General features: G+C 41.7%; 4 protein-coding genes across 4 annotated transcripts; 1 reads left to right on the forward strand and 3 right to left on the reverse strand.

Moving 5' to 3' along the window:
- Positions 1-1,513: 1,513 nt before the first annotated feature.
- LOC109419662 (integrator complex subunit 14) lies at positions 1,514-14,428 on the reverse strand. The gene is made up of 4 exons (XM_019693896.3): positions 14,067-14,428; positions 2,906-3,305; positions 2,583-2,839; positions 1,514-2,440 (listed from the first exon to the last, which is right to left on the reverse strand). Exons 1-4 carry the CDS (start codon positions 14,244-14,246, stop codon positions 1,559-1,561), a joined length of 1,719 nt encoding a protein of 572 aa, XP_019549441.2. The 5' UTR covers positions 14,247-14,428; the 3' UTR covers positions 1,514-1,558.
- LOC109419661 (dnaJ homolog subfamily C member 2) lies at positions 7,415-10,380 on the reverse strand. Its single transcript, XM_019693895.3, has 2 exons — positions 9,577-10,380; positions 7,415-9,389 (listed from the first exon to the last, which is right to left on the reverse strand). The coding sequence occupies exons 1-2, from the start codon at positions 9,915-9,917 to the stop codon at positions 7,628-7,630; spliced, it is 2,103 nt and encodes a 700-aa protein (XP_019549440.3). The 5' UTR covers positions 9,918-10,380; the 3' UTR covers positions 7,415-7,627.
- Positions 14,429-15,199: 771 nt separating the features above from the next.
- LOC109410014 (peroxiredoxin-2) lies at positions 15,200-16,645 on the reverse strand. The gene is made up of 3 exons (XM_029870009.2): positions 15,803-16,645; positions 15,427-15,592; positions 15,200-15,354 (listed from the first exon to the last, which is right to left on the reverse strand). The coding sequence occupies exons 1-3, from the start codon at positions 16,327-16,329 to the stop codon at positions 15,298-15,300; spliced, it is 750 nt and encodes a 249-aa protein (XP_029725869.1). The 5' UTR covers positions 16,330-16,645; the 3' UTR covers positions 15,200-15,297.
- A 1,123-nt stretch (positions 16,646-17,768) lies between these two features.
- LOC134286920 (uncharacterized protein K02A2.6-like) lies at positions 17,769-25,706 on the forward strand. Its single transcript, XM_062848617.1, has 2 exons — positions 17,769-18,695; positions 24,429-25,706. Exons 1-2 carry the CDS (start codon positions 17,769-17,771, stop codon positions 25,704-25,706), a joined length of 2,205 nt encoding a protein of 734 aa, XP_062704601.1.

Consider the following 25,706-nt stretch of genomic DNA (forward strand, 5'->3'; position numbering starts at 1 on the left):
ATGCGCCTTAGACCGACTTCCGAAGTTTGGTATCTCACATAGACTTTTAGAAAAATCCATTTTCAGTGGAAGTCATTTTCTAACGTTCTTCACACACCGACGATACCTGTTTTTTTTTTCAATCATGTCCAACATGCTCTCTTTTCCGCAAATGTTCGAAATTTCCACCTCCATAAATTGTTTTAGCTCGTATCATGGCCTCGTAGTTAAAATTCGGGAACCGTTACCAACGAGCTAGAGCACATTCGGCACCCCTAGTTTCATCCACGCTGGATGTAATGCATAACAAGCGCGCACGACATTGGGTGTGCCCAAATGTGCTCTAGCTGCGCAAGTTGTTCTCAGCCTACGTAGAACGACAAACCGAGAAGCCACAGCCAAGCCAAGCTTTCATTCATTTCTGGTTTTGCTACACACATGTAAACTTTCCACTGAAGAAGCTCTTTGCGTTTAGCTGTGTGCCTCTGGTATCCATCGCTTTTTTCTCTAACGAGTATACCGAGCAGCATGCTAACAATCGTTTACACACATCTGAGAACCTACTCGGTAAGCATAGCTGGCAAAGTATTTAAATACTGTGCAATCAATGTTTGTTATTCCATTTTTTTAGATATTGTTATTTAATCCTTTAATTCCCAACAACGATACAACATACATTTTTAGCACTCTATAACTGTAAATTTTTAACATGATTTTAAAGACTTTAGTCGATTGCGCTTAGCGTGCGTGTACGCGTGAGAAGCAGGCGGGAAGTGAAAAATGGAAAGAAACTTTGACAACGCTGCTGCTGGATCTAGACGAGTAGGGAACGTATGAGCGACAGAGTAAAGTGAAATGAATTCGAATGAACACTGCCATTCGGAGGCAAAAAAGTGAGAAATCTGTTGGTTTGGGAACAGCATCCATCGTTCGCATGAATCGGGGAACCGGTGGCATGTAGTTTCGAAGAGTCGAGCAAGAGAGAGCTGCACAAGGCTGGCTCTCGCATGCTCTTGTTATATGGTTTCTGCCGGTGGATGGCTTGGAGTCGTCTTTCGTTCTTCATAAACCGGGAACGATGTTTGCGCTTTGTGTGCAAGTTGTTATGGGGTATGTGCGGTCGGTGGGAGTTTTAAATTTAGTTTTATTCTCAGCCTATACCCGTTCCAAGAACAGGTCGAACATGTGGACGAGGCGCCTCTGCTTATGGTATCAACTACAATTCTTTCAATTCTGAGCCAAATCGAACTCGCTAAACTCGCGTGCTGAATGAGAGACTAGAGGTCATCCAATTTCCCATATATTTGGACTGAACATCCCATACAAACCTTCAACTCATTTGCGCCAGCTCATTTTTTAACCGATTGAGCTGAATCTTTCACAGATTGTTCTTCTCATCCAAAGGCACGATTCTAGAGGGTGCCCCGTGGAAGTTTTCGACATTTTCGTATTTTAGCCAGTCTATTCCCTATTAACATGGGACGTGAAATCTAGGATAGCAAAGGGTTGCTATCACGAAAGAGTTCTCACGAAATAAAACATACCTTTTACGCAACCATGTTTATTTCCCATGCAATTCTCAAGCTATCTGGTTATACTTGGTCGGCATGGCCTGAATGACCGCTTTCAAATCTCTGTTGCAAGGTTTCCTCAATTCATTTGCTGCATGTTTTAACTGTATTCCACTATCCGGACTGGCACTTCCGCCCAGTGCGGCAGCCTCCCTTTCAAATATGTGTGCCAAACCTTCGAGTAATTCCACAAAACCAAGCGACAGGGCCGCCCGCCGGATGCGATTCAACTCTTTGTAGAAATGCTGCGTCTTCTCCGGAAGTTTCTTCGCATGTCGTAGAACTTTCTGTATGTCCGACTGTAGTCCAGCTTGTCGTATCCAGACCACGATGTTCTGCGAGTAGCTTCTCTTTTCCGCCTTGATCGGGAAACTGGGATTCTCGCCGGCGAAAGCATCGTCCAAGTTGCCCAGATTGCGGAAATCGCCCAGCCATGGAACCACGTCGTTCCCCGGTGGAAGTACGTTCAACATCAGGTTGGATTTCTTCTTGTTGTCCGCGTAGGAATAGATGAACCCATACCAGTTGTCGTTTAACAGAACCAGAGCGGCCATATTCTCTACTTTCAAAGCGCCATGCAGCAGAACGCATACCGATTCCCGAGTTGAATCCGCTCCGGTGGATCCATCCTCGTCGTTGTCGCCCCCTCCGCCGCTGCCATCCGGTTTGGCGTAGAAACCTTTGATGTCGTTTTCCAGCTTTTCCTCCGTATTGAGGTTACCGTCTTTAGTCGAAAGGCGTTTGTCGCCATCGCTGCGCGGAAGAATCAGGTGCCGACTGACGGACATGGGCGATCCAATGTCCGACAGACTGATGAATCCGCATAGCTCCAACTTCCGGGAGATGATTTTTGTCGTTTCAGCTCCGAAGAGGTCCTTGGAGGTGTAGGGCTAAAAGAAATTTGCGAATTCGTTAATTTGTGTTACGACCACTTCCTTCCAAAACACATCTTCAAAGAGTGAACGTCTCAATACCGTTCACCGAACCGTTTAGATTTTAATATTAGAGCTATGATTTTCGAACGGATCTTACCAAAGGAGCCGGCCAAATAGTGATTGCCCCATCCAACCGGAAATACCCGCCACACCGAAGGGTCGCCTCGAACTGTTTGTAGTTCTGTTCGCACATATTCTCGAACAGTTCCTGCACGCACTTGCGGTTCAGTTGCTTACTGAACTCATCGTTGTCGTCTCCGATGGGATCCTCGATCGAGAGATTCTTCAACTTGGGAATGAATACTTGTCCGTTTTGGCCACTTACGTCCAACAGTTGCTGGTACAGTTTTGAACCTAGAAAATAGATAAAGTCACGTTTAATCAATGAAAACTCTGAATGGAAATCCTTCAAACAATTACCGAACTTGAACGCCGTATCAGCCAGATTACCTAGACACATGAAGGTCAGCTTACTCGGGTAGGAAAATCCAATCCACTGGTTCTCGGACAGTGGAACTTTCACCGGACCGGCACCGGTGCCCCCACTGCTGTTGCTACTGAGTTGGGCTTTATAGTTCTGCAGATTGATGATTGTGTTCTTGAGCGAAGTAGGACCCAGTCCGACACCGCAATCGGTAATGAAGATTATCTGGCAGTAGTTCTGGCTTCCCCAGTGTGTTTTGAACATGTTGTTAACGGCCACTAGCACATTTTCGAGGCTGGTTTTGTCATAGTGTTCGATCTTGTGCAGCGCCTGCCGGATGGATTCGTAATCCCGGGTGAAATCCACGATCACTTCGTACAGCGAGGAGTAAACGATCTGGGGGAGAGGGATAGGAAAAGAATTTCATCTTAGAGTGGGCAGAGTAGGTTCCAAATCTATAGAGTATTTCTGTGCAATACTTGTCAGTAGGCACCTCTTGCTACTTCTCGGCCCGCTGAAGTTCGACATGATCTTCGCTATCTTGCTGATCTTCTTTATTGCCTGTGTTATTGAGATTAGCATTTAAATTTTTAAAGTTGTTACATCACCTTAGCTGCTTCACCGCACTTCAGAGAACACGAGATTGCGTTGAACTCGTGTTCTACGAAGTTGTTCTTGATCTTAGTGTCTCGTCAGCTATCGTTAGAACGGCATCGTCAGTAAAATCCACAATCTTTCTTAACAACTCCATTTTTACTCCATCGTACATCCAGGGCTGTTACAAAACTGTCGATTTGGAAACCGCAAAATCCGCGCCAAGCATTTTGAAATCCGCGCCGAGGTCATCATATCCGCGCCAGTACCAAAACATATGATTTTGATGACTCAAGCTCATAAAAAGCCTGAATTTTTCAATTTTACGAGCATGTTTTTTGTTGCACTCCAGATGAAGATAATTTCTAATGTTAAAACCGATTTAAACTACCTATTATTAATCCATGCCACTTCCAAATCAACCAAGAAATGTTGCAAACAGTTAAGTTTTTTAAATTGAAATAAAAAGTTTTGAATAAATAGTTATTTAATTGCTGGTTAATCTGGATGACTACTATTTAACGAGAATGGGATTTCCTGTTCCCTGAAACAGTTTCAAAAAGGAGAATTCCTGGCGATTTTTTTGAAATAATTATAACCAACATTATTGTAGAAATTCTGCTATAAAATCTGTAGTAAGTCTCAAATGATCGTTCGAGAGAACTGCAAGAAAATTTTCAGATTATTTGTGATATCTAATTGCCCCATCTAAATTGAGTAATTGAGCTAAAGTGACCAGACGTCCCGGATTGTGCGGGACAGTCCCGGATTCAAGCTAGTCGTCCCGCATTGCAAAGTGTCCCGGAAATGTCCCGGATTTCAACAATCGGTTAAAATATTGTTTTTTACAAACATGTTGAACTGTTTCTGTTCGTCTAAAAATCAATCTTTAGGCAAAGGTAAATAGCAAAAACGAAGTTTAACCAGGCTTAAAATTGTTTTAGAATTTTGAGATTTTAAATCTGACATTGTATAAAGTAAAGGCAGAGTTGATGGGAGAAGGATGAAGGTAAAATTTGGTTTTCATAAGCACTTCACACTGGAATGGACTAATTGAGAGCTGACTGAAAATTTTTGAATCTCTGCAAGTAAATTTTAAAATGTCTCACCAGAACTTTCGTTCATTTTTTTTTTCAAAAAATTCAAAAGAATTTCCAGTAACAATCCACAGGGCTTTCTTGTAAAAATAACTGTTAGACCCCGTCAAATAAACTCCTAAGAGAAACATGACTACATGGCTAATTGATTCGTAGAAGGTTACCTCCTGGATTCCCCTCGTCAGATTTTCCCGGAGGTTTTCGGAAATGATCGAAGGATTTCTATAGAAGTATATGGTGGATCTTCACCGGTGGTAGATTTTTTTAGTTATAAATGGAAAGAATTCCAGGAAACAAATATATTTTTTAAAAACGTTTATTCTTATAAAGTTTGATAAAGATACACTTCATATTTGTGATGAAAATATTTGAGAATTGTTTCAGAATACTTTCCAAGAAATGTTTTGGAAAATGTTCTCCAGTAATCCACCAGTACTTTACATTTGAATGCAACTAAAAAATTCCCGTAGATTTGTCAAAAACACTTTCCCGAATTTTCTCCAGCTATCTCTTTAATGTTTTGGCAGACATTTTTCATGAAAAAAATTCAGACATTTAGAAAAAAAAAATCTCAAGCTATTTTTCCAAATTCCATAATTTCCTTGTTGAGATCTAATACTTTGTTCCCTGAGTGTCGTGAAAAAGTTCCCTGACCTTAAACTAAATTCCCCGTGAAATTCCCTGACTTTCTCTGATTTTTCAAGCCCAGAAATAAATTCCCTGACTTTCCAGGTTGTCAACATCCTGATGTAGTAAAACTGTGTCCCGCATCAGAGCAAAATATATCTGGTCACTTTAAATTGAGCGTAATTCATTGATTAAATAAATCACAAATTCCAATAGGAATAAAATCTAAGGGTGATATTTATTAAAAAGGAATCATTTCATAAAAAATGTGAGGCAAATGTTCTCACCTTTGAGCAAAAGGTAGGGAAGTGGAACCATCTCGGCAGGGGTCCTATTTTGGGCACTTTTCTGCTATAACTCAGCCAATTCTGAACCAATTGACACAATGTTTGGAACGCGATGAGATACGTATAGTATCTAGCCGCATACAAAATTTCAAGTCAATTGTTTTGGAATTGACTGAGTTATAGCGAAGGGTGCCCAAAATACCGGCCGCTGCCCAGGTGGTTCGCTACCCTATGTAGAGAAGTTTTTTTTTCTTTATTAAAGAGATTTTCAGCCGGCGGCTAGTTTATCTCTATGTAGAGAAGTATTAATTTATTAACAATTTAAGATAAGAGTTTCTGCCCATACCACACTCTTGGAAATTCAGTAAAGATTTCAGCAAGAATGTCCTGCACAGGATTCCAAAAACTTCATGTTTCATGTAAAAAAATCCTCCACAATTCTACAAAGAAACCCTTTATTAACTGTGTTTGTTACTCCCCTCTCAACGAATACTCCGATTGGAAATCAATTTTACCATGACAACAAAAGTTTATTTTTAGGATAATTCTACCAGAGTTTTTAACAAAAACCGATTCGACAAAAGATCTACAAGCAACACAGTCTACAACTACAAAACCAATGATTTTCTATACGAGATTCTTCTAATTCAATTGGTGATTAAAAGTAGAGGTTATGTCGTAAAAATTTGGAAGTTTGAAAGGGAAATACCATAGGAATTTTTGCAGAAATCTTGCCATGATTCAGTGTTTTTCGTACCTCAGACATTACTAAATATGTTCCGTCCAAAATATTCTATCCGAAAATTTAGCCGGGTTAAGACATAAATGACTTCAAGAGGTTAACTACAAAATTCAGAAGAGGAACTTCTCTGTTTTCAAAAATTGAGCGTTTAGTGCAGTGCAACTTATCTAGCACTCCAAGCTAGCGACTATTAACATTATTTTTACTCAATCACAAAATTCATAACTCCAATTTGGAAATGTTCTTTATTTATTCTGATTGTGATGAGCTTCCTGTCTACATATTTAATGTAAGTGCATTTGAAAACCATTTCCGCAAAAACCGCACCGAAATTAGCAAAAACGCGCCAAATCCGCGCGAAACGCAAAAACCGCGAAAAACGCAAAATCCGCGCCACCTGTAACAGCCCTGTACATCGCGTTGGACCTAACATGAAGCCTTGGTTCATTCCCGCCGCAATCGCGAGTGATTTTTGCCCATATGTTTCGTGTTTTAAGGACAGACTTGTTAGAATCCCAGAATGGCCGGCTTTGGCCCCGCGATTTCGAGCGCAAATCTCTTCGTAAACAAAACCAGTGCACCTGATCTTCTTATTTTAAGCTTATTCCAAGAACAGAATAATAAAAAGCATTGTTGTTTGCAGCTTGTTTCTTGAGATTTGTGCGTCTGTTCTGATGCTCTGTTAAAGCGGTATTTCAAGACGTTTGTCCTTAAGGTGCCAGCCAGAGTGGACGCGTAACGCGGTGCGACGCAAAAATGTGTACGCAAAGAAATAACAATCAATAACAGTGGCGTCGCGTAACCTCACTTTTTACCTGTGCACTGACCCTAAAACTTGAAATTTCAGGGAATTTATGATCAAAATCAAAATAGAAATGAGTAAAAGTAGCTATTCTTGTCATTTGCTAATTATTACAAGCAAATTTGTTCAAAAAATTCAAGAATTTATACTTGGTGCACAGGTAGATTTAAGGTTAGGGAAACGCCACTGATCAATAATGAGCTGTCAAATCGAATGGGAAATCCGCGTCGCGACGCGTGACGCGTCCACTCTGCCCATACCCTAATGCTTTATATACATAGAAGACATCAACAGATCCAGCCCTGAAGGCCATCATGTCATCATTCATACGTGTAAAATAATGAACATCCAGAAAATTGTAGTGTTTATCCTATCACTTGTTTTAATAATTTTCCATGTGTTAAGAGACATTATTTACAAGACCTAAAAAACGTAAGATAATAGTAGGTAGCAGAGATGTCACATATTTGTATGTTTCTACCGCAAAGAATGAAGGACAAATGGGGCGGGGGGCGGCACTAAACAGATAGTAGCTCTCGCGTTGCTTCCGTTCAACCGACCGACCGATCTCACTTGCCGGTGACCTGCTGGGCTTCCTTCTTGGCGTTGACCAAGTCGACCAGTTCCTTCACTCGCCGCAGGCAGTCCTTCTTCGTTCGGTTCGGAATGCACTCCGCTATCCGGTCCCACCGATCCGGCGTCGACGTCGAGTAAGTCTTCATGGCCTGCTCCAGCAGAGCTTGTTCCTCCTTGCTCCACACTTTGTTCTCCTTTTTGTCCTTCTTGGCGTCTTTAGTGGGGGCTGCCGCCGGAGCTGGAGTCTGCGCTGGTGCATGCGTCGTCGGTGCTGCCGCTGCCTGAGGTTCCTTCACCTTCTGTGGCTGTTGTGACTCTTTTTTGGCGGCTTTCTGTGGCTTGCTGATGTTTTCCTTTTCCTCTGACGGTTCATGTACGCCGTTCATTTTTACTTCCGCGGCAGTTCCGTTCACTTTGGCCGGTGTGGCTTCGTCGTCATCCTTGTGGCTGATGTCAGGTTTGTCCACCTTTTTCAAGTCCTTCCTGCCCTTTTCAAACGACTCGTACGCTTGCTGGTTGACAACCGTTTTAAGATCGCTCTTGGAAAAGTCGCCGCTTTGCAGTTCCTTGGCTTTGTTCAGGATGTCCTTGGCGTAGAACTTCATGTCGCCCAAGTTGGTTCCGTGCTGGTTGAGATAGTTGGCGATGACATCCCAACGGGAGATGGTTCCAGCTGGGAACAAATTCACCGCTTTGATGAGCAATTGGACATTGTCGTGACTCCACAGGGCTTTGCGATTCACCACTTTGAGGCCGGCATTGTTAGGGATAGATTGACTCTGAGATGATTGAGCACGTCGTTCCTCTTCTAGCTTGGCTTCCAACTCGTCCAGAGCCTTGACGAAGGTATTTCGGCCTCCGGAACTGAGTTCCTTGTTGAATTCTTGCAGCTCAAGCAGTTTCAAAGATTCACATAGTTTCTCTACGCCTTCCAAATGCTTCAGGCGTTCCTTGTCGTCTTTCGTGTAGTAGTCATTGGCTTTGGCAGCATCCCGAAGGGTCTTTCGTTCCTTCTTTAAGGCACGTTTCATCTTCTCCTTCTCGATTTGAATGTTCTCGATGCGTTTTTGTTCTGCCTCTGCTGCCTTCTGTTTTGCTAGAGCCGCCTCCTTAGCCAGCCGATCCTCCTCTGCCTTCTGTGCCTGATAAGCGTCCTGCTTTGCACGCTTCGCCGCCAACTTGCGGTCCTTGTCTTCCTTCTTGAATTTGACCACACGGGGATCGTTGTTATAAGCCAAATCAACCAAGGACCTTATTCTCGCAGATTCTTCCTTCTTTCGTTGCAATCTGATAGCCTTGTTCTGCTTCTCGATCCAACGGCGCTCGTCACGGTCCTGTCCCTTTTCCTTGTCTTCCTCGTCCAAGTAGCTGAATTCTCTCCAGCTCGAAAAGTTGTACCAAAAGTCATAGAACTCCTCTACCTTGGACCGTTCCGTATTCTCGTCACCGAGCTGCGGAACCGGCTTTCTCGATTCACTCCACCGAGAATTGCGCTTGAAGACATTCCTCAACGCTTTGTAGAAGTCCTTCTTGACCTCGTTCTGCGATGGCAGCGCATCGTCAAATTCCGGATCGACGGAATCGAAGGCGCGTCGATTCTTCAGCGTCCCCAGCGTCTCGTAGGCCATCGTAATGCAGTGGAAGTAATCCTCGTCTTGCTTCACCTCCTGGCCCAGAGCTTTTCGCTTATCCGGATGGTGCTTGAGAACAATCTTACGGTAGGCGCGCTTGATGTCGTCCTCTGTAGCCTCGAATCTGAAAGTTAACAATTCTTTGTAAATACAAACTTCTCGCCAACTTGCGTAGGAGGGGCTGGCAATATTCTTCCAGAATGTGATGAAACTAATCTCGAGCCTCCCTTACGCCCACAAAGAATGATTCTGAATAAATCTCGCCATCGCCTTGACCTTTCCAAAACACAAATCAAAATCCAACTACTCACCTCATCTTCTTCAGCCCAAGCACAGCGTAGTGATCCTGATTCTTCCAATCCTTCGGATCCAGGCTCTTCAGATAGTCGATATCGAGCTCGAACAGTTTGTCGAACAGCACCTCCGGATCCTGCTGCTTCGTTTCCTCCTCCGGCGACTTCTGGCGGTCCTGCTGGGCCGGCAACAGCCCGGCAGCTTCCAATTCGGCCTTTGTCGGTGGACATTCCGGATCGATCGGCTTGGTGTCGTGCAGATACAGCAAGCATTCCCACTTTTCGTCGGCTACCTCCTGTCGGCGTATGTCGTAGTTGGTACGCAGAGCGACCGTCAGTATCCTCTCCCCGGTTGCCATTTCCTGCGCTTCTTCGGCTCCCTATTTATGTAACAACACCCGAACGCTCCTTTTACGCTGTAACTTTGGGCCTCCTGTTGCTACCACTTTTGCTTTTGGCACGATTTTTGATGTTCTCTTCCCACAGCCAGAGAAGAAAGAGAATTCTAACCTCAAACACGTGTCAACATCGGGGGGGCTCCGACCGAATCTGGTACTCCACGAATGGATCGGGTTTTACGTTAGCCGGTGCCTCACCGACACCACTCAATCTGGACACCACGGGACGCACTATCACCGGAAAAAGATCACACCGTAACGGAAAATCCGCGAAATTTGTGTTGCAGCAGCTTTTCTTGCGAAATTTTGGACGACGATCTTGGCGTGCTGCCAACGCGAGAGCGAAAAAATCTGAATCAGCTGCCTGTCAGAATCGCGGGCTCGGAACGAAAAACGCGAGGGGAATCTGTCAAAAGCGCGCGCGCGTGTGCGGGAACCGCGGTCAAAAATCCGTAAAAAACAGCAATGTTTTGACAGCTTGCTGCGGTAAACAAAGTATAACCGTGTTGCCAAAACGACGGAAGACAATGCATTGCAGAATCCACCGAATATTAGTCGGCTTTAGGGGAACGACACTAGACCAATGGACAACCCGCTTTGCGCGCAGCCACAGTTGATCAGCAGGAGTAAATCAATTTAATTTTGTATGGCGAAATGCATCTAAACTTGAATTACTTGAAATACAAAGCTTTTCCCGAAAAAATATTTGGTAGGCTTAATAGTGGTCACCATTGTGCACAACCTCTACCAAATATTTTTTCGAATAATGTGTTCCACTTTGAAGAATTTGCCTTTAGATGGTATTCGCCATACAATATTTTTGCGATTTACTTTTAGCGATTTTTCGCGCATAGAAGCTAGCGCCATATTGGTCGATGCGGAGAGTAGGAAAACAGCCGATGTAGTTAATTCATTGACGATCAAACGCAAACCAAAATTGCGCAGGCGGCGCTTTTCTAAAACGGTGAACTACGAAACCTAGACTGATTTAGGGGTTGTGTGCTAGTAGTGGACTCTGCGCCTATAGTGGACCCCTTTCAGAAAAACTCAAAAACTTTGGGCATTTAGCCCAAATCAACTATTTCCAGGCAACCTACACTGAACGAAAACCCCCGCCGTGCGGAGAATGATTCTTCATTCAACATGGCACAAATCCGCAGAATCCGAATTTTGAATAACACAGCAGAATGTTTTCCTTCGTCCTAGTGAACGAAAATCATCCTGTTATAAAATTAGAACTGGCACAATTTGTAAATGATTTTTTGCTTAGGGTTTGTTGTGATTGATAATCATCATAAAACCATCTGAATACATTTTCCTCTATGCCTCATGACGAAAATCATTCAATATCAGATCAACATCCGTCATTGGTTCAAAATATTAAGATGGCTGAGTTGGAGTTTGTTTGCCGGGAGATTATTTTGTAAAAAAATCAAAAGCAATATCGATAATTTTGTCGTTCACACATCACGAAAGGTAAGGATGACTTATTATGGATATATTTTTATTATTGCAACAACCATACAGTCGATAATTATTTACAGGATTCTTGTTTGTAGCGCCATACAAAATTTCACAAGCAAATGGAATTTCGAGTTTCCTGATTATTTTAGAAGAAAGAGCCGGAGATCTAAATAAATGGAACAGAGAGTTATGTGAATCCCTTGATTGTTTTCAAGCTGAGACATACAAACATTTACTTTTTATTTATATAGTGACAAATAAACTTTTGTAAGCCTCATTGAAGTATATATAAATACAGGGTGTTAGGTTCCTGAGTGCAAACTTTTTAAAGAGTGATAGAGGACCATAAATGGTGAAAAAATTGTTCTACGCATATGGTCAAATCTCAACCGTTACGTAGTTATTGAAGTTCCCATGTTTTTGACTCTTATTGCCATAACTGGCTATAACTATAGTCGATAATTATTTACAGGATTCTTGTTTGTAGCGCCATACAAAATTTCACAAGCAAATGGAATTTCGAGTTTCCTGATTATTTTAGAAGAAAGAGCCGGAGATCTAAATAAATGGAACAGAGAGTTATGTGAATCCCTTGATTGTTTTCAAGCTGAGACATACAAACATTTACTTTTTATTTATATAGTGACAAATAAACTTTTGTAAGCCTCATTGAAGTATATATAAATACAGGGTGTTAGGTTCCTGAGTGCAAACTTTTTAAAGAGTGATAGAGGACCATAAATGGTGAAAAAAATTGTTCTACGCATATGGTCAAATCTCAACCGTTACGTAGTTATTGAACTCCCAATGTTTTTGACTCTTATTGCCATAACTGGCTATAACTTTAAAATGGTCAAACTTATCGCAGTTTTTTTTATCCTTATTCGAAAGATTATTGAATTTTCTATCAAATGGCATCTTTGAACCGATTGGTTTAGTTAAATAACTAAATTTTCTAGAGAAAATAGCCTAAAAGTTGTGTGTTTTAATTTGTTTTTGCCAATTATCTTTGAAAAATGCGTAATAATTTGAAATTCTTTCTTTGGCAAAGTAGTGGCCCCTATTCTACTCTACAATTCGTTCTTTGACATCAAACTTCTATCTCTTATCGTTTTATTGCAATTTCGATTTAAACGTCGCATTTCAGATCATAAATTTGCAATCGTCATGGTGAGCACTTTTTTGCGGACTGTGCCGCACATTTAAATCAAAATAGCAAGGAAACGATAAGAGTTAGAAGTTTGGCGTCAAAGAACGAATTATAGAGTGGAATAGGGGCCACAACTTTGCCAAAGAAAGAATTTTAATTTATTACGCATGTTTCAAAGATAATTGACATAAACAAATAAAAACACACTATTTTTAGCTATTTAGCTCTAGAAAACATAGTTATTTAACTAAACCAATCGATTCAAAGATGCCATTTGATAGAAAATTCAATAATCTTTCGAATAAGAGTAAAAAAACTGCAATAACTTTGGCCATTTTGAAGTTATAGCCAGTTAAGGCAATAAGAGTCAAAAACATGGGAACTTCAATAACTACGTAACGGTTGAGATTTGACCATATGCGTAGAACAATTTTTTTCACCATTTATGGTCCTCTATCACCCTTTAAAAAGTTTGCACTCATGAACCTAACACCCTGTATATATATGTAAATTTCTCTGTAACAGGCGCATTTATTAGGTTTTTGGCTTAATTTTAAATATTTTTTTTACTTAAAATAGATCCCATAATAAATCATATAGGGAATGGAATGAAAATCATTCATTTATTGGGTTTCAAAAATGTAATGAAAATCATCCTTTTCCTGGGCGGTCATCATTCAAAATGTTTTGATTTTGAAGGAGACTGAGTAGAATAAAAATCATCCGAATCTTGTCTGAAAATAGGCATGGGGCTCGGATGAGGCAAAAATCATTCAATTTATGGCGGGGGTTTTCGTTCAGTGTACATCGAGGGAACATCAATTACATTGCTACACAGCAGTTCCTGGCATACAAATGACCTAGTGGCCGCAACAATCGGTTATTTTAACTATTTAATCACGTTCAAATGTATGCGTGTCTCTTCTGCAGATGTAGTTGTGAAACTTGGGGGAAAATATGTGCACTCTCACTCCGGTTGTTAGTTTTATCATTATTTAGTAGAGATGGATAACTCACTCGCGAATCGACTCAAAGAATTGATTCGCGAAACAGAGTGAGTGAGTCATGACTCTTTTCGAAAGATTATCGAGGTTCTTAGCAAGGTATTTACATATTCTAAGGTAGTCTTAGATGTCAAAACTGGCTGAGCGGCCATTATTTTTTCACCGTGAGAAATTCTGAAAACAAACACCCCCCCTCAGCAAATTCCTTTGAAATTTGGCTTCCTCTGCTTTTCCCCACAAACTAAACGACCTGCTTAACCTTCCATTATATAAAAACCTTGGTTCTTAGTTCGCACTGAGTTCATGAGGCGCTTTTTTCAAGTTGTTCTGAAAATGAGCAGGATTCTGTAGTGAAATATATTTAGCTGCCAACACTGCTGAAGGTTGCAAATCTGACAGCCTACGAAAAGCGACCCAAAAATCAAAACAAACCTAAATGCTGTCAGTATTTCTTACGAATATTTTCTATTAAAAAATTGGATTTTCACTCACCAGTGATACAAATTCCAACCGCGAATGTTTTGCCAGATAATCCAAAATGGTATTGACTCCCTGTACGGCCATGTGGTGATAGGTCAGCCCATCCTCGGCACTGGGCCCAGCTCCGGAAGCCGCCACCGGAACTGGCCGCGTCATCGACAGTGAAACATCCACTGCAATGATCGTTGGCATGGTGTGGAGAGGATTTTGATCACTTCCGATAACCGCGCGAGCTCACTTTGTAACTGATTTCCACTAAATTGCACCAAGATTCTTTAGGATTTTACACAAATTTCGTACAATGTTAAACTTGAACCGGCTTTGGCGAGAAGTTCTCTGGACTGCCTGGAAAAACAACATCCAAACTGACAGCATTCAAGTGGCGTTTCGCTTCACATGAAAGTGGCCTTCATAAAATACGTTAAATACATAAAAAGAAGATTTTGCGCAAAGTTTGTAAATATTCTTGTATTTAAATATTCATTAATACACCCGTTTCTTTTTTGAACGGGTCGGGTCTAGTTTTTGCTGAAACTCAGTCAATTTTTATCAATTTTTCATACAATTTTGTACACATGTAGGCATGACTAGTATTATCCACATGTTTATTTTTTGTTTTCAAATTAATAGATAAATTTTATGTAAACAGGCAGGGCTTTTTGTATAGCATTTTTTAAACCTGATTTTTTTTCAATCGCGCTCTTTGTATTCAGCGTTAGCGTGGTACTGGCGGTAGAAGCCAACAGCGCGACTGACAGAAGGTTATTGCTTTAGTTTAAAAAAATACATTAAACAGGATAATGATAGTGGTACTTCTTCTTCTTCTACTACTACTCCTCAGGGGTGGCCGGGCCAGACTGATGTAGTCTATACTGGTGATAGTGGTTCCTACTATATTAAGTTGATATGATGGGAAATATGCTTTAATGTTTGATTTATCTGTTTTTTTTTTTCATGAATCATTTTAATGCGACACTTTAGATAAGTGTCGCATTAAAATGATTCATGAAAAAAAAAAACAGATAAATCAAACATTAAAGCATATTTCCCATCATATCAACTTAATATAGTAGGAACCACTATCACCACACACAAAAAGAAATTTTCGGATAACAAATTTTTAATTTACTATTTATGTACTAAACTTAAATTGTACTCCGCGCCGCTGTTTATTGATCTTAATGATAATGCGCTTTAGAAAGAGTGTAAATTTTCTTATGTTTAAGATAAAAGGTACTCTAACCTAGTATTTATGGTTCTTCTCGAAGTACTTCATCTTTTCCTCTGGATTTGGCACAATCTATAAAAAAAACATAGAAGATATATTACATGAAAATGACAAATTCAAGTGCCCTGCGGCAACGATACTTACCGTATCCTGACCAGGTTTCCATCCTGCCGGACACACCTCTCCGTGCTTGTCGGTATACTGGAAGGCTTGTACCAATCGTAGGGTTTCGTCGACCGAACGGCCAACCGGTAAGTCATTCATGGTAATCTGCCGCAAAATACCGCGATCATCGATGATGAAGAGACCTCTGCAAAAAAGAATTCCTTATTTTAGTTCTTCTTGGCGTGATGTCCCCACTGGGACAAAGCCTGCTTCTCAGCATCTGTGACCACTTCCACAGTCACAGGCAGACCAGACAGAGCTTCCTCTTGTATCGACTTTTCGAACCCTCTAAGCAAACTACCCTCTAGAAATCAGTGCACTAACTCCCCTAGTATGCTTAACCCGAGATACTCACCTCAGCGTATGGCCCAGGTCATCCAGGTACACTCCGTAGTCCTTGGCGATGCTGTGCGTAATGTCGCTCACCAGTGGAATGTTGATCTTGCCCAGTCCGCCCTCCTTCCGCGGTGTGTTAATCCACGCCAGATGCGTGAAGTGCGAGTCGATGCTGGCCGCAATCACCTCGGCGTTCAGCTTCCTAAATTCCTTTGCCCGGTCCGAGAAGGCCAGAATTTCCGTGGGGCACACGAAGGTAAAGTCCAACGGGTAGAAGAAGAACACCACATACTTGCCCCGGTAGTCGGACAGTTTAACCTTCTTGAAGGCCCCGTCCACCACGGCGGTCGCTTCGAAGTTCGGCGCCGGCCGCGAGATTACCGCCTTGGTCCACTGGAGCTTATGATCCGCAGAGCGGACGTCCTCCTGGGGGTATACATGACCTCCGGCAAACGAGTGGCAGGATCCCTCGTCATTTGCTACCGTCTGTTGAATCAAAGCAAACAAAGCACAAACGGTCACTAACAACATCCGGTAGGGCAGCATTTTTCTGTCAATTCCAGCGTTGATGACGAGGAGGAAATTGAATTAGCCACGCATACAAAAAAATCCACCAAACCGAACGCTTCACTGTAATCGGACTGGGAAAATCTAAGCACCAAGCAAATGAAACAGCTATAGAGCACCTAAACGGGCGCGGCGACAGAAGGTGGCGGTGATAAGCGCGTTTGGAAATTTTGATAAGAAAGTGCACGGCGACCAATTTCAGAGAAGCAACAAGGAAAAGAATCGCGAAGAGGACCGCGACGCGTTGGCTTTTCGATGTTTGGCCGGTTTCTGCTGATGGTGAGAGGATGGCTTTGAAGGCGAGTGATAAAAAGAGGCGTTGTTGTTGCGCTAGAAACTGTAAACCCCAGGAGGAGTGAGAAGATTCTCTCAAAATGGTGCTTTTGTTTACATCGCTGTTGATGAAAATGAACGGAAACGTGAGGAGATTCGGGAGAATGGACTTATCCACCGATGAACCGAATTCATCGCAGCCCGAGAATTTTGACACTAGAGCGGGGTCTTTCCAATTAGAATTGAACGATTCTGATTGGGATTGGCCCCGCTCTAGTGTCAAAATTCTCGGGCCGCGATGAATTCGGTTCATCGGTGGATAAGTCCATCCCGTTAGAAAAATGAATTTTCTGGTGACCGAGGGGAAAGTAGATAGTAAATTTTGGGGTTTTCATTTTGTAATCAGGATACACTTTGGTTTAATTGGGTTGTTTAGTGAATGAAATATTGCTATTTTCTATGAGCCATTTTACGAAATGACAACAATGTTGATGATGATATTGGTTTTCACGCACGGGGATGCTACGGTGATATGATTTTGTTGCCGCTTATCGTGCGCAACCAGAGCTCACCAATACTAACATTCACTCAATACAGCAGCGGGTGCAAATGAAGAAAAACGCACTTTGGCAAAGAAAGTTTGCGAAAAGAAGTGTTGTGTATCGCCTTATAAAGAATCTACTCTATAGGAACTTGATTAAAATTCCGAAACTCTTAAATTCAAAACTATTGATTTATTCCGCTTTTTCATTCTAAACAAATTCTTGAGATCTAATATGAAATAAGCGTTTTGACCCGATATCCCTCGTAAAAAGGTAAACATTCTACTTTCACGGTTGTGTTGGTGAACATATTGACTGGAGTATTGTTACCTAACCATAATATTAAGCAGATACCACAACCAGCCATAAATATTATAGCATATTTGAATTTGAATTGTATTTCCTATCAAAGTAGCCATGTGGTTCTGTGGTATCCATAGCAACGGAATTTTCACTCTGTAATTCTGAGTTTGTAATTAGCTTTCAATAAAATCAGACGCTTTGTAAAAGCACGTGTAAAAGTTAATCGCAACAGTTTTTGGCGGCGAGGTTTTAAGTAAAAAGACGAAAATCGAAGCCCACAGCAGCACCGAATCATTCAAAATGGCTTGCGCAGGAGGAGAACCAGCTGGACAGCCGATCGAGAACATCCAAACGGCGATTTTCCACATCACCCAGCTTCTGCAGCGGATTGCAGCTCCGAATCAGCAGAATCCGGAACACACGCTGGAAGCGCTCTCCTCGAACATCAGCGAGTTCGTTTTCGACCCAGAAAATGGCGTCACATTCGAGAAGTGGTTCGCACGCTACACGGACCTTTTCGAAAGCGACGCACGCCATTTGGACGACGCAGCCAAAGTTCGTCTGCTGCTGCGAAAGTTGGATACCACCTCCCACAGCCGGTATCTTAACTACATCCTTCCGCGGCTGCCGAGGGATGTCACGTTCGACGACACGGTGAGCACGCTGAAAAAAATTTTCGGTGAGCAAACCTCACTTTTTCGCCGGCGGTTCCAGTGCCTTCAACTATCAAAAAGTGAGGGTGACATCATCACGTACGGCGGACGAGTCAATCGAGCGTGCGAAGACTTCGATTTTGCGAACCTGACCATCGATCAGTTTAAATGTCTAGTTTTCGTCACCGGACTGAAGGCATCCAAGCACGCGGACATTCGAGCGCGATTGCTCACCCGGATGGAGCATGAGAGACCGGACGCACCAGTGACTCTTCAAACTCTCATCGACGAGTTCCAGCAGCTCGTTAATCTGAAGGCGGACACCAGCTTGATTGAGCATCCAGCCAGCTCGAAAGCAGCAGTTCACGCCGTCAGCGAGAAGAAGAGATCGAGCGACGCTCCGAGGCCCTCGTTCAAGCCGGAAGCCAAATTCCCGAAGACGCCCTGCTGGCAATGCGGGCAGATGCATTTTGTCAAGGAGTGCACATACAGCAGCCACCTCTGCAAATCATGCAACCGCGTGGGACATAAGGAGGGGTACTGCAGTTGCTTCACCAAGCCATCAAGCCCGACCGCTGGTGACAATTCCAACCAGAAGAAGGGTCCCCCTGATAAAAAATATCATAAAAATACTATAAATTTTATTGTTACAACACCATTTTTTCGAAAAATATTCACCATTATACGTATTGTAATTTACACAGCACACTCACCATCACCCCTATTGTTCTATACCATTCGGCGAATGGTTAATGGCACTTTTACAATAAAAAATGGTGGTCGTTATGTATCTTAACCATAAAATTTTGAGAAAATTTTCATACACTTTTTCGCGAAAAACAATAGAATGTATTGTGTTTTTATGAGACATTTTTAGGGCAATTTTCAAAAGAAAACAATATATCTTAATGTTTTTTCATTGTTCTTACAATACAAATACAATTAATTGAATGGCGTCAAATGAATCGTTGTTACAATAAAAATACAATAATATTTGTTGTTATTTGTAAGCAGTTTTCGCTTTTGGAAATCCATAGAATTTATATTTCCCGCTAACATTTATATCCAGCATTTACGAGCACTAACGGCCGCCAGAATGATATGCACATTTTATGATAAGAATCAAACCCTCTGATGTCTGTCTGGTATGTATTGCTTGGCAGCTGTTGATAAGATCTATCTTCAATCTTTTCAAATAACTGCCAAATATCACAAGTCAGGCCTCAGGTCGTATGATCCATACCATAAATCGTTCACAATTTATGTGGCTATTAGTATCTGTAAATGCTGGAGAAAAATGTTACCGAGAAATATGAATTCTTTGGTTTTTCAAAGGCGAAATCTGTTTACATTACAACAAATATATTTTTTTTTGAAGAGTGACCAGGTGGAGCTGCAGGACAGCTGATAGCAAAGCCTGGACCCTTTCCCAACTTTCCCCCTACTAGGACCAATACTCACGATGGACTAGACGATGTCGTCAACTTGAGCAAAGTGTGTAGTAATTAGCATTGGGTCGTAGTAGTTTTTAAAAATACTGTTTTTAACTTTTCCCATCGCACTAGTGTTTTGATCGAATGGAAGCTCCAAAGATGATTTGATAATTGAACAATATTTCAATAATCGAAAATCTCCGAGGTCACTGGACAACATTCAGAGATAAAAAAGGGTGTCAATGTCTATGTAAACGCCTTCAGAGTACTATTCTTAAGAAATATACAAAGAGCAAAAAGAAAAAAAATGTATCGTAGCTAATTTTTAAAGATTTGATATTTCTGAAAATTATTCGAAGACAGCTACCAGAACTAGCGTTTTTAGCCGATATGGGCAACTAGTTTTTCTGACAGCTTCCCCAAACAATAATCAGATAATATCCTCAGTTATTTTATAATACATTCTGAAAATTATTTCAAGCTGATTACCAATAGTGTCAATAACCGATGTTAGTCATTGACAGCACCAGCATCATCCCCAAATAACTCTCATATTAGTGTTAGATAACACTTTTTGAGCTTCCATTCGATATTGTAAAGAAATTTGTCAAACCCTATTTGTCAAAATATAGTCAATAATGTATCAAATTGTGTTTCTAATTCCGCTAGTCGTCTTCTGCATATCTGTGATCATCTCAGTCCAAAGTAATATTATATCCATCGTAACCCTTTACAATGTCAACCGTCCTAAGTCCTAACTAAATTCCTGCTTTTTTGATCAGTGAAATAATACCGCCTAAGATATAAAAGCAAAAAAGTTCAGTCAACTGATTTTTGTCAAAAATAAAAATGATAATGATTATTTGTCAACTTTTATAAATTCACAAAACCCATAAAAATAAGAAATACAAATATAAACTCCTATAATCAACAGTTTTATCTTTACCTAATCAGTCCATAATTTTCTAATTGTAATGAATCTAATCTGTAAGGCTGTAAGTCAACTTATCCTAGCGTCCCCTGTCCTGTGTACTAACGAATTCAAGTAAGGAGTGATGAGTGTAACGCAGAGACCTCCTGCGTTACGTTAAATTTAACAATTATTGTTAAATTTGAGAAAATTCAAAGAATGCAAAGATTAGGTCTATGCAAGCTGAATTATAATTTGTTTTTGACTTGTGATAAATGCACAACGGATACTCCTTTGGTTCCCATTAGCACTTACGGCGATTCCTTCACTTGCGCTCAACTCGTAAACTAGATATATCTAGCTCAAAGTCCAAGCGGTGGAGAATGAACTGGCGCTAAAGTGCTAATGGGTTAAGCCCTCCCATCGCGTCAAGATCGAATATCCAGGGGGAGGGTTTACATTACAACAAATATATTGCATGTTTATTATAACCTCGGTTCAATTGACCCCATTAAACTAATTGTATTGGTATTGTTATCAATGGTAGTTTACTATTTACTAGATTCCTTTAATTTATGTATTGGAAAACATTAGAAAAATCATTGTTCATCTTTTTCTTGTCGTAACATCCTCACTTGGCTAAAATCTGCTTTTCAGCTAGTTTTCTATAAGTACTTCCTCAGTTATTCATTGAGAGCTTCCTTTGCCAACACGGCTTGACGTCTGTCAGTCGTTTAAGTTTTAGCGAATAATATTCGATAACCGAAACATCTACTGAACTCAAATTTAAAACGAAAACTATAAAAAAATATGTCAAGTAATTTTGTATTTGATTATACAAACATGATCCAAGCTACAATAATATTTATTGTTATTTATTTGTTTCGAATTGTTTTTAAGTGTAATTGAGAAATAACCTCTTTTTAATAAAAAGTTCATGAGAACTTTGCATACACTTTTGCAACTATATAAAAACAACTTATATTAATTTTAACTGATAGTAATTTCAAATTATTATAGAACTATTGTAAAACAATCGAATCAATTAGTCACTAATAAAGCTAATGTTCACTTATTGTACGAACTATATGGGCTTGATTTCTATTGTAAAAAGTAACAATATATCTACTATGTGTTTTATTGTGAACAATAAAACCAGTCATGTGTTAATAATATTTACCATGTGTGGTACCTTGCAGGTGTTCATACCTAGTAGCCTAGTTGTATACATCTTGATGTTGAGTAGTGAGTTATATATATTGAATGATTCGAGATTAGAGTGTTGTTGTGACGACCAGTCAGAGAGTGAGGGACAGAAGGATGCAGATTTAGCGGATTGTTCACGGTAACTGCGGAAGCCATTAGTGGCCGGATACGGAATATCCGGAACAGTTATTGGGGCGTCAGTTGGAATCTCACAGTGGCGACAAGGATTGGCGATTGAAATTGGTAAGGAGATAAAGTGTTTAGGATGGACAGCTTTAACGATATCGCGATTAACATTATGGATTGGCCGGAAGAATGCAAGGACAAGTAGGATCCTGTTTTGCAATCAAAAAGGCTTGGTTTTTAGTACTGGCTGGTGAAAGTAGAAGATGCATTAAGTGTGAGGTTTACTGAATAAATACGCAACTGATTTCCGAAATTCTTCAGGATGGTGATTGAAAACAAGGCTGCAGTATTAAACAATAGTGTTTTTCATTGCTGGTGTGATTTATGCATTTTTGCAGAAATGTACAGTGGTCCCGGAGACCGAAATGTATGGTATACTGCTCCCGGAGAGAGAAGTGTTGGTCCTGGAGACCGTGTTGAGGACGCTGGTGCAAAGCACAGCAATGCTCCCGGAGAGCGGATTTAAAAAGGATCTTGGTCCTGGAGGCCGAACTGATACGGCTGGAAGGCCATGTTTGCTCTCGGAGAGCGTTATAGAAAGGATGGTTGGTGGTTCCAAAAACCAGATTGACCAGAGTTGAGGAAAAAAATAGCAGCATATGGAGAAAGAAATAGAAATAGTTTTATTAGGAAGTTAACCTAAATTTTCTTCCTGTGAGAGAAGAGAACGGCAACGAAAGGGTATTAAAAGAAATCAACGGAAACTCACAATTTGTGTGGGAGAGAAGAGAACGCGAGGAACGAAAATGAACCAAACGTTCATTTGTGACGTCATCTTACAAAACATAATTGAATATTGGATAATATAATGCGATGCGCTATGACTCGAAAAGTTTTAAAGAAGCAATCGTGGACTACGGTACATCTATTCGTGGGTGACATGCATTGAGGGCCCGTGAGGAAATGAAATACATTGCAGGTGGTGAGGAAGAAGGGATGGCTGTGTGTTAATAAGGAGAAAATGTAAACATTGTCTTTACGTAGTGATGCCACTATTTTGACACGAGCTCTTGTGGGAACTCGCTTTGCTTGTAATTGTGATATGTTTTACACCATCCCGGATCTCACGCACACAAAATATCTTCTTAAATACCTCAATACCCAAGGATGGCTGCTCGCATGACCGATTCGGTTCTGTGGTGGTAGTATGCATGAAGGAAAAAAATAAAGTGTTCACAGCGCATACAAAAGAGCGCAGAATGGGTTTTGCCATTGGAGAGGGTGATTCCTGGAGAGAGCGCACTTCATTAAGGCGTTCAAGGGTGGCTGCAAGATGGCGTAGGCAGAGTTTGTAAAAACAGAATATTCCTCGGAGGAGGTAGTGTTGAATTGTAGAATAAACTGCTCGAGATGATGAAATAGAATATGAGATGCACTGCGGGAGATAATGTGCACTTAATTTTTTTAACCCTCGAGCGATCGCGATGTTGTATTTTGTGCAACACGTTGAAAAAAATCTCGCTTTTTGTACTGAGCATTAGCGTGGTGCTGACGGTGGTGGCCAACTGCGCGAGTTACGGAAGGTTAATAAAGAAAAGGAGTGGAAAAAGAAAAAGGAGTTGTGACTAGAGAAGAACCAGTTAGTAGAGATTCCAATATGAAATGGATAAAATATAACAGGAAAAATGTAGAACAGCTTTGGAAGTGAGCCCGGATGTGAAGGTATTGAAGATGAGTAGACACAGATGTGTTGGTTCATGATGGAGAGTAATAAGGGCAAACAAATGGAGATGTGGAGTTGAGTCAGGTAAAGTGTTGACATTGGGATGTGTTGGATTTCGCAAGAGTTGAAAAAGGGATCATTTCGAGAGGGAAATGTCTGATATTACCGACATTGGCGAACCAGTAGAAGCGTGTGTATCTATCATGATATGCTGAGGGTGAAATGTTCAGCTTCCGGCCAGCCCAGGATCTTTTCGTGGAAGAGTTCTTGATTACCTTGGGCATAGAGACTCGTCGTGCCAGCCATACCATACGAAAAGTTGACTTTGAGGGTGTTCATATAACGCTGGTCTGATAAGCAGACTCTGCCCCAATTGGAGGAGAAATTATTGGAATATAGTAGTTTTGTGTAGCATTGGAGTGAGCATGAAACGAGTGCGTTTAAGGCTCTATCCTCTATGAACTGTGTGGGTGAAAACGGCAGAGCAGGATACTGCACATGGGATGTCAGGTTTCAACAATGAACAAAGTACTTATTACATTTCGCTCAGGGACAATACCTTTGTTTGGAAAGATAGGTATGTCTGGTGGTTGAAGATGCTGTAAACTTGAAATCAAGATTCAGGGGTGCAAAAATCTACAGATTCTTAAAAAAAATCAATTCAATAGAAAAAGGGAGATGTGGTACCTTGCAGGTGTTCATACCTAGTAGCCTAGTTGTATACATCTTGATGTTGAGTAGTGAGTTATATATATTGAATGATTCGAGATTAGAGTGTTGTTGTGACGACCAGTCAGAGAGTGAGGGACAGAAGGATGCAGATTTAGCGGATTGTTCACGGCGGGGATTGTTGGGGCGTCAGTTGGAATCTCACACCATGTAATGAATGGTAATTTTTTATCCGGGAAGAAGCACCAGAAGAAGACCAAGTGTCAAGCCAACATCGTCCACACGGTAAGCCACACCGGTACACTCACCCGGTTCGTCACGACAATGCTCAACGGTCGTCAAGCCACACTGCAGCTTGACAGCGGGTCACCAATCACCATCATCAGTGAAGAGACCTGGAGAAAGGTTGGATCACCATCACTCAAGCCATCGACCTGCGAAGCACTCTCCGCATCCAGAGACCCTCTTCCTCTGCTGGGGGAATTCACCTGCCTCGTAGGTGTCAACGACGTCATCAAGCCTGGGCTGTGCCGAGTCACGTCGGTCAAGGGACTCAACCTGTTCGGCTCGGAGTGGATGGACCTCTTCGACATGTGGACGAAGCCATTGTCATCGTTCGTCAATCAGGTGAATCATTCCAATTCTAACTCATTTTCTGGAAAGCACTTCCTCATGCGGTTCCCCGAAGTTTTTCAGGACACTCTTGGGCACTGCCAGAAAGCTCAAGTCAGCCTCCACCTGAAACCAGATGCCAGGCCGGTTTTCCGACCCAAACGCCCGGTACCGTACAACGCCATTCCTTTGGTCGATACGGAGCTCGAACGTCTGCAGCAGTTGGGTATCATCTCGCCAGTAGAATACTCCGACTGGGCAGCACCGATCGTTGCGGTTCGGAAGCCTGGTGGTAAAATTCGAATTTGCGCCGACTATTCTACCGGGCTGAACGCAATGCTGGAAGCACACAACTTTTCCCTCCCAACACCGGACGACATCTTCTCGAAGTTGGCCGGAAGCAAGGTGTTCAGCATCATCGACCTGTCGGATGCCTACCTCCAGGTAGAAGTCGATGAAGCATCAAAACGGCTGCTCACCATCAACACACACCGGGGCCTCTTCCATTTCAACAGGCTGGCTCCTGGTGTCAAGTCAGCACCCGGTGCATTCCAGCAGCTGATGCACACCATGATCGCTGGGATTGAAGGCGTCGAAGTGTTCCTGGACGATTTCATCCTGTTCAGCAAGACCAAGGAGCAGCACTATGAGACGCTGTGCACTCTCTTCAACCGTCTACAGGAGTACGGTTTCCGCTTGAAGCTGGAAAAGTGCCATTTCTACCAGGACGAAATCAAGTACCTGGGGCACATAGTGGACGAGAACGGACTACGTCCAGATCCTGAGAAAACAGCAGCCATATCTTCGATGCCGCGTCCCACTGATGTTTCCACTCTGCGATCATTCCTGGGGGCCACTTTTACGGAAAATTCATCCGTGAAATGCACCAACTTCGAAGGCAACTAG

This window comes from Aedes albopictus, chromosome 2, assembly GCF_035046485.1.
Source record: "Aedes albopictus strain Foshan chromosome 2, AalbF5, whole genome shotgun sequence".
Classification (NCBI taxonomy): domain Eukaryota; kingdom Metazoa; phylum Arthropoda; class Insecta; order Diptera; family Culicidae; genus Aedes; species Aedes albopictus.

Coding starts and splice junctions, on each gene's coding strand:
- LOC109419661 (XM_019693895.3), bottom strand. CDS start 9,917: ATGGCAACCGGGGAGAGGATACTGACGGTCGCTCTGCGTACCAACTAC. Junction 9,390..9,576: donor CTTGGGCTGAAGAAGATGAG/GTGAGTAGTTGG, acceptor GTTAACTTTCAG/ATTCGAGGCTACAGAGGACG.
- LOC109419662 (XM_019693896.3), bottom strand. CDS start 14,246: ATGCCAACGATCATTGCAGTGGATGTTTCACTGTCGATGACGCGGCCA. Junction 3,306..14,066: donor GGTTGGAATTTGTATCACTG/GTGAGTGAAAAT, acceptor CCTCTCCCCCAG/ATCGTTTACTCCTCGCTGTA. Junction 2,840..2,905: donor TGATACGGCGTTCAAGTTCG/GTAATTGTTTGA, acceptor TCTATTTTCTAG/GTTCAAAACTGTACCAGCAA.
- LOC109410014 (XM_029870009.2), bottom strand. CDS start 16,329: ATGCTGCCCTACCGGATGTTGTTAGTGACCGTTTGTGCTTTGTTTGCT. Junction 15,593..15,802: donor GACCTGGGCCATACGCTGAG/GTGAGTATCTCG, acceptor TCTTTTTTGCAG/AGGTCTCTTCATCATCGATG. Junction 15,355..15,426: donor GGAAACCTGGTCAGGATACG/GTAAGTATCGTT, acceptor TTTTTTTTATAG/ATTGTGCCAAATCCAGAGGA.
- LOC134286920 (XM_062848617.1), top strand. CDS start 17,769: ATGGCTTGCGCAGGAGGAGAACCAGCTGGACAGCCGATCGAGAACATC. Junction 18,696..24,428: donor CCAAGCCATCAAGCCCGACC/GCTGGTGACAAT, acceptor TTATCCGGGAAG/AAGCACCAGAAGAAGACCAA.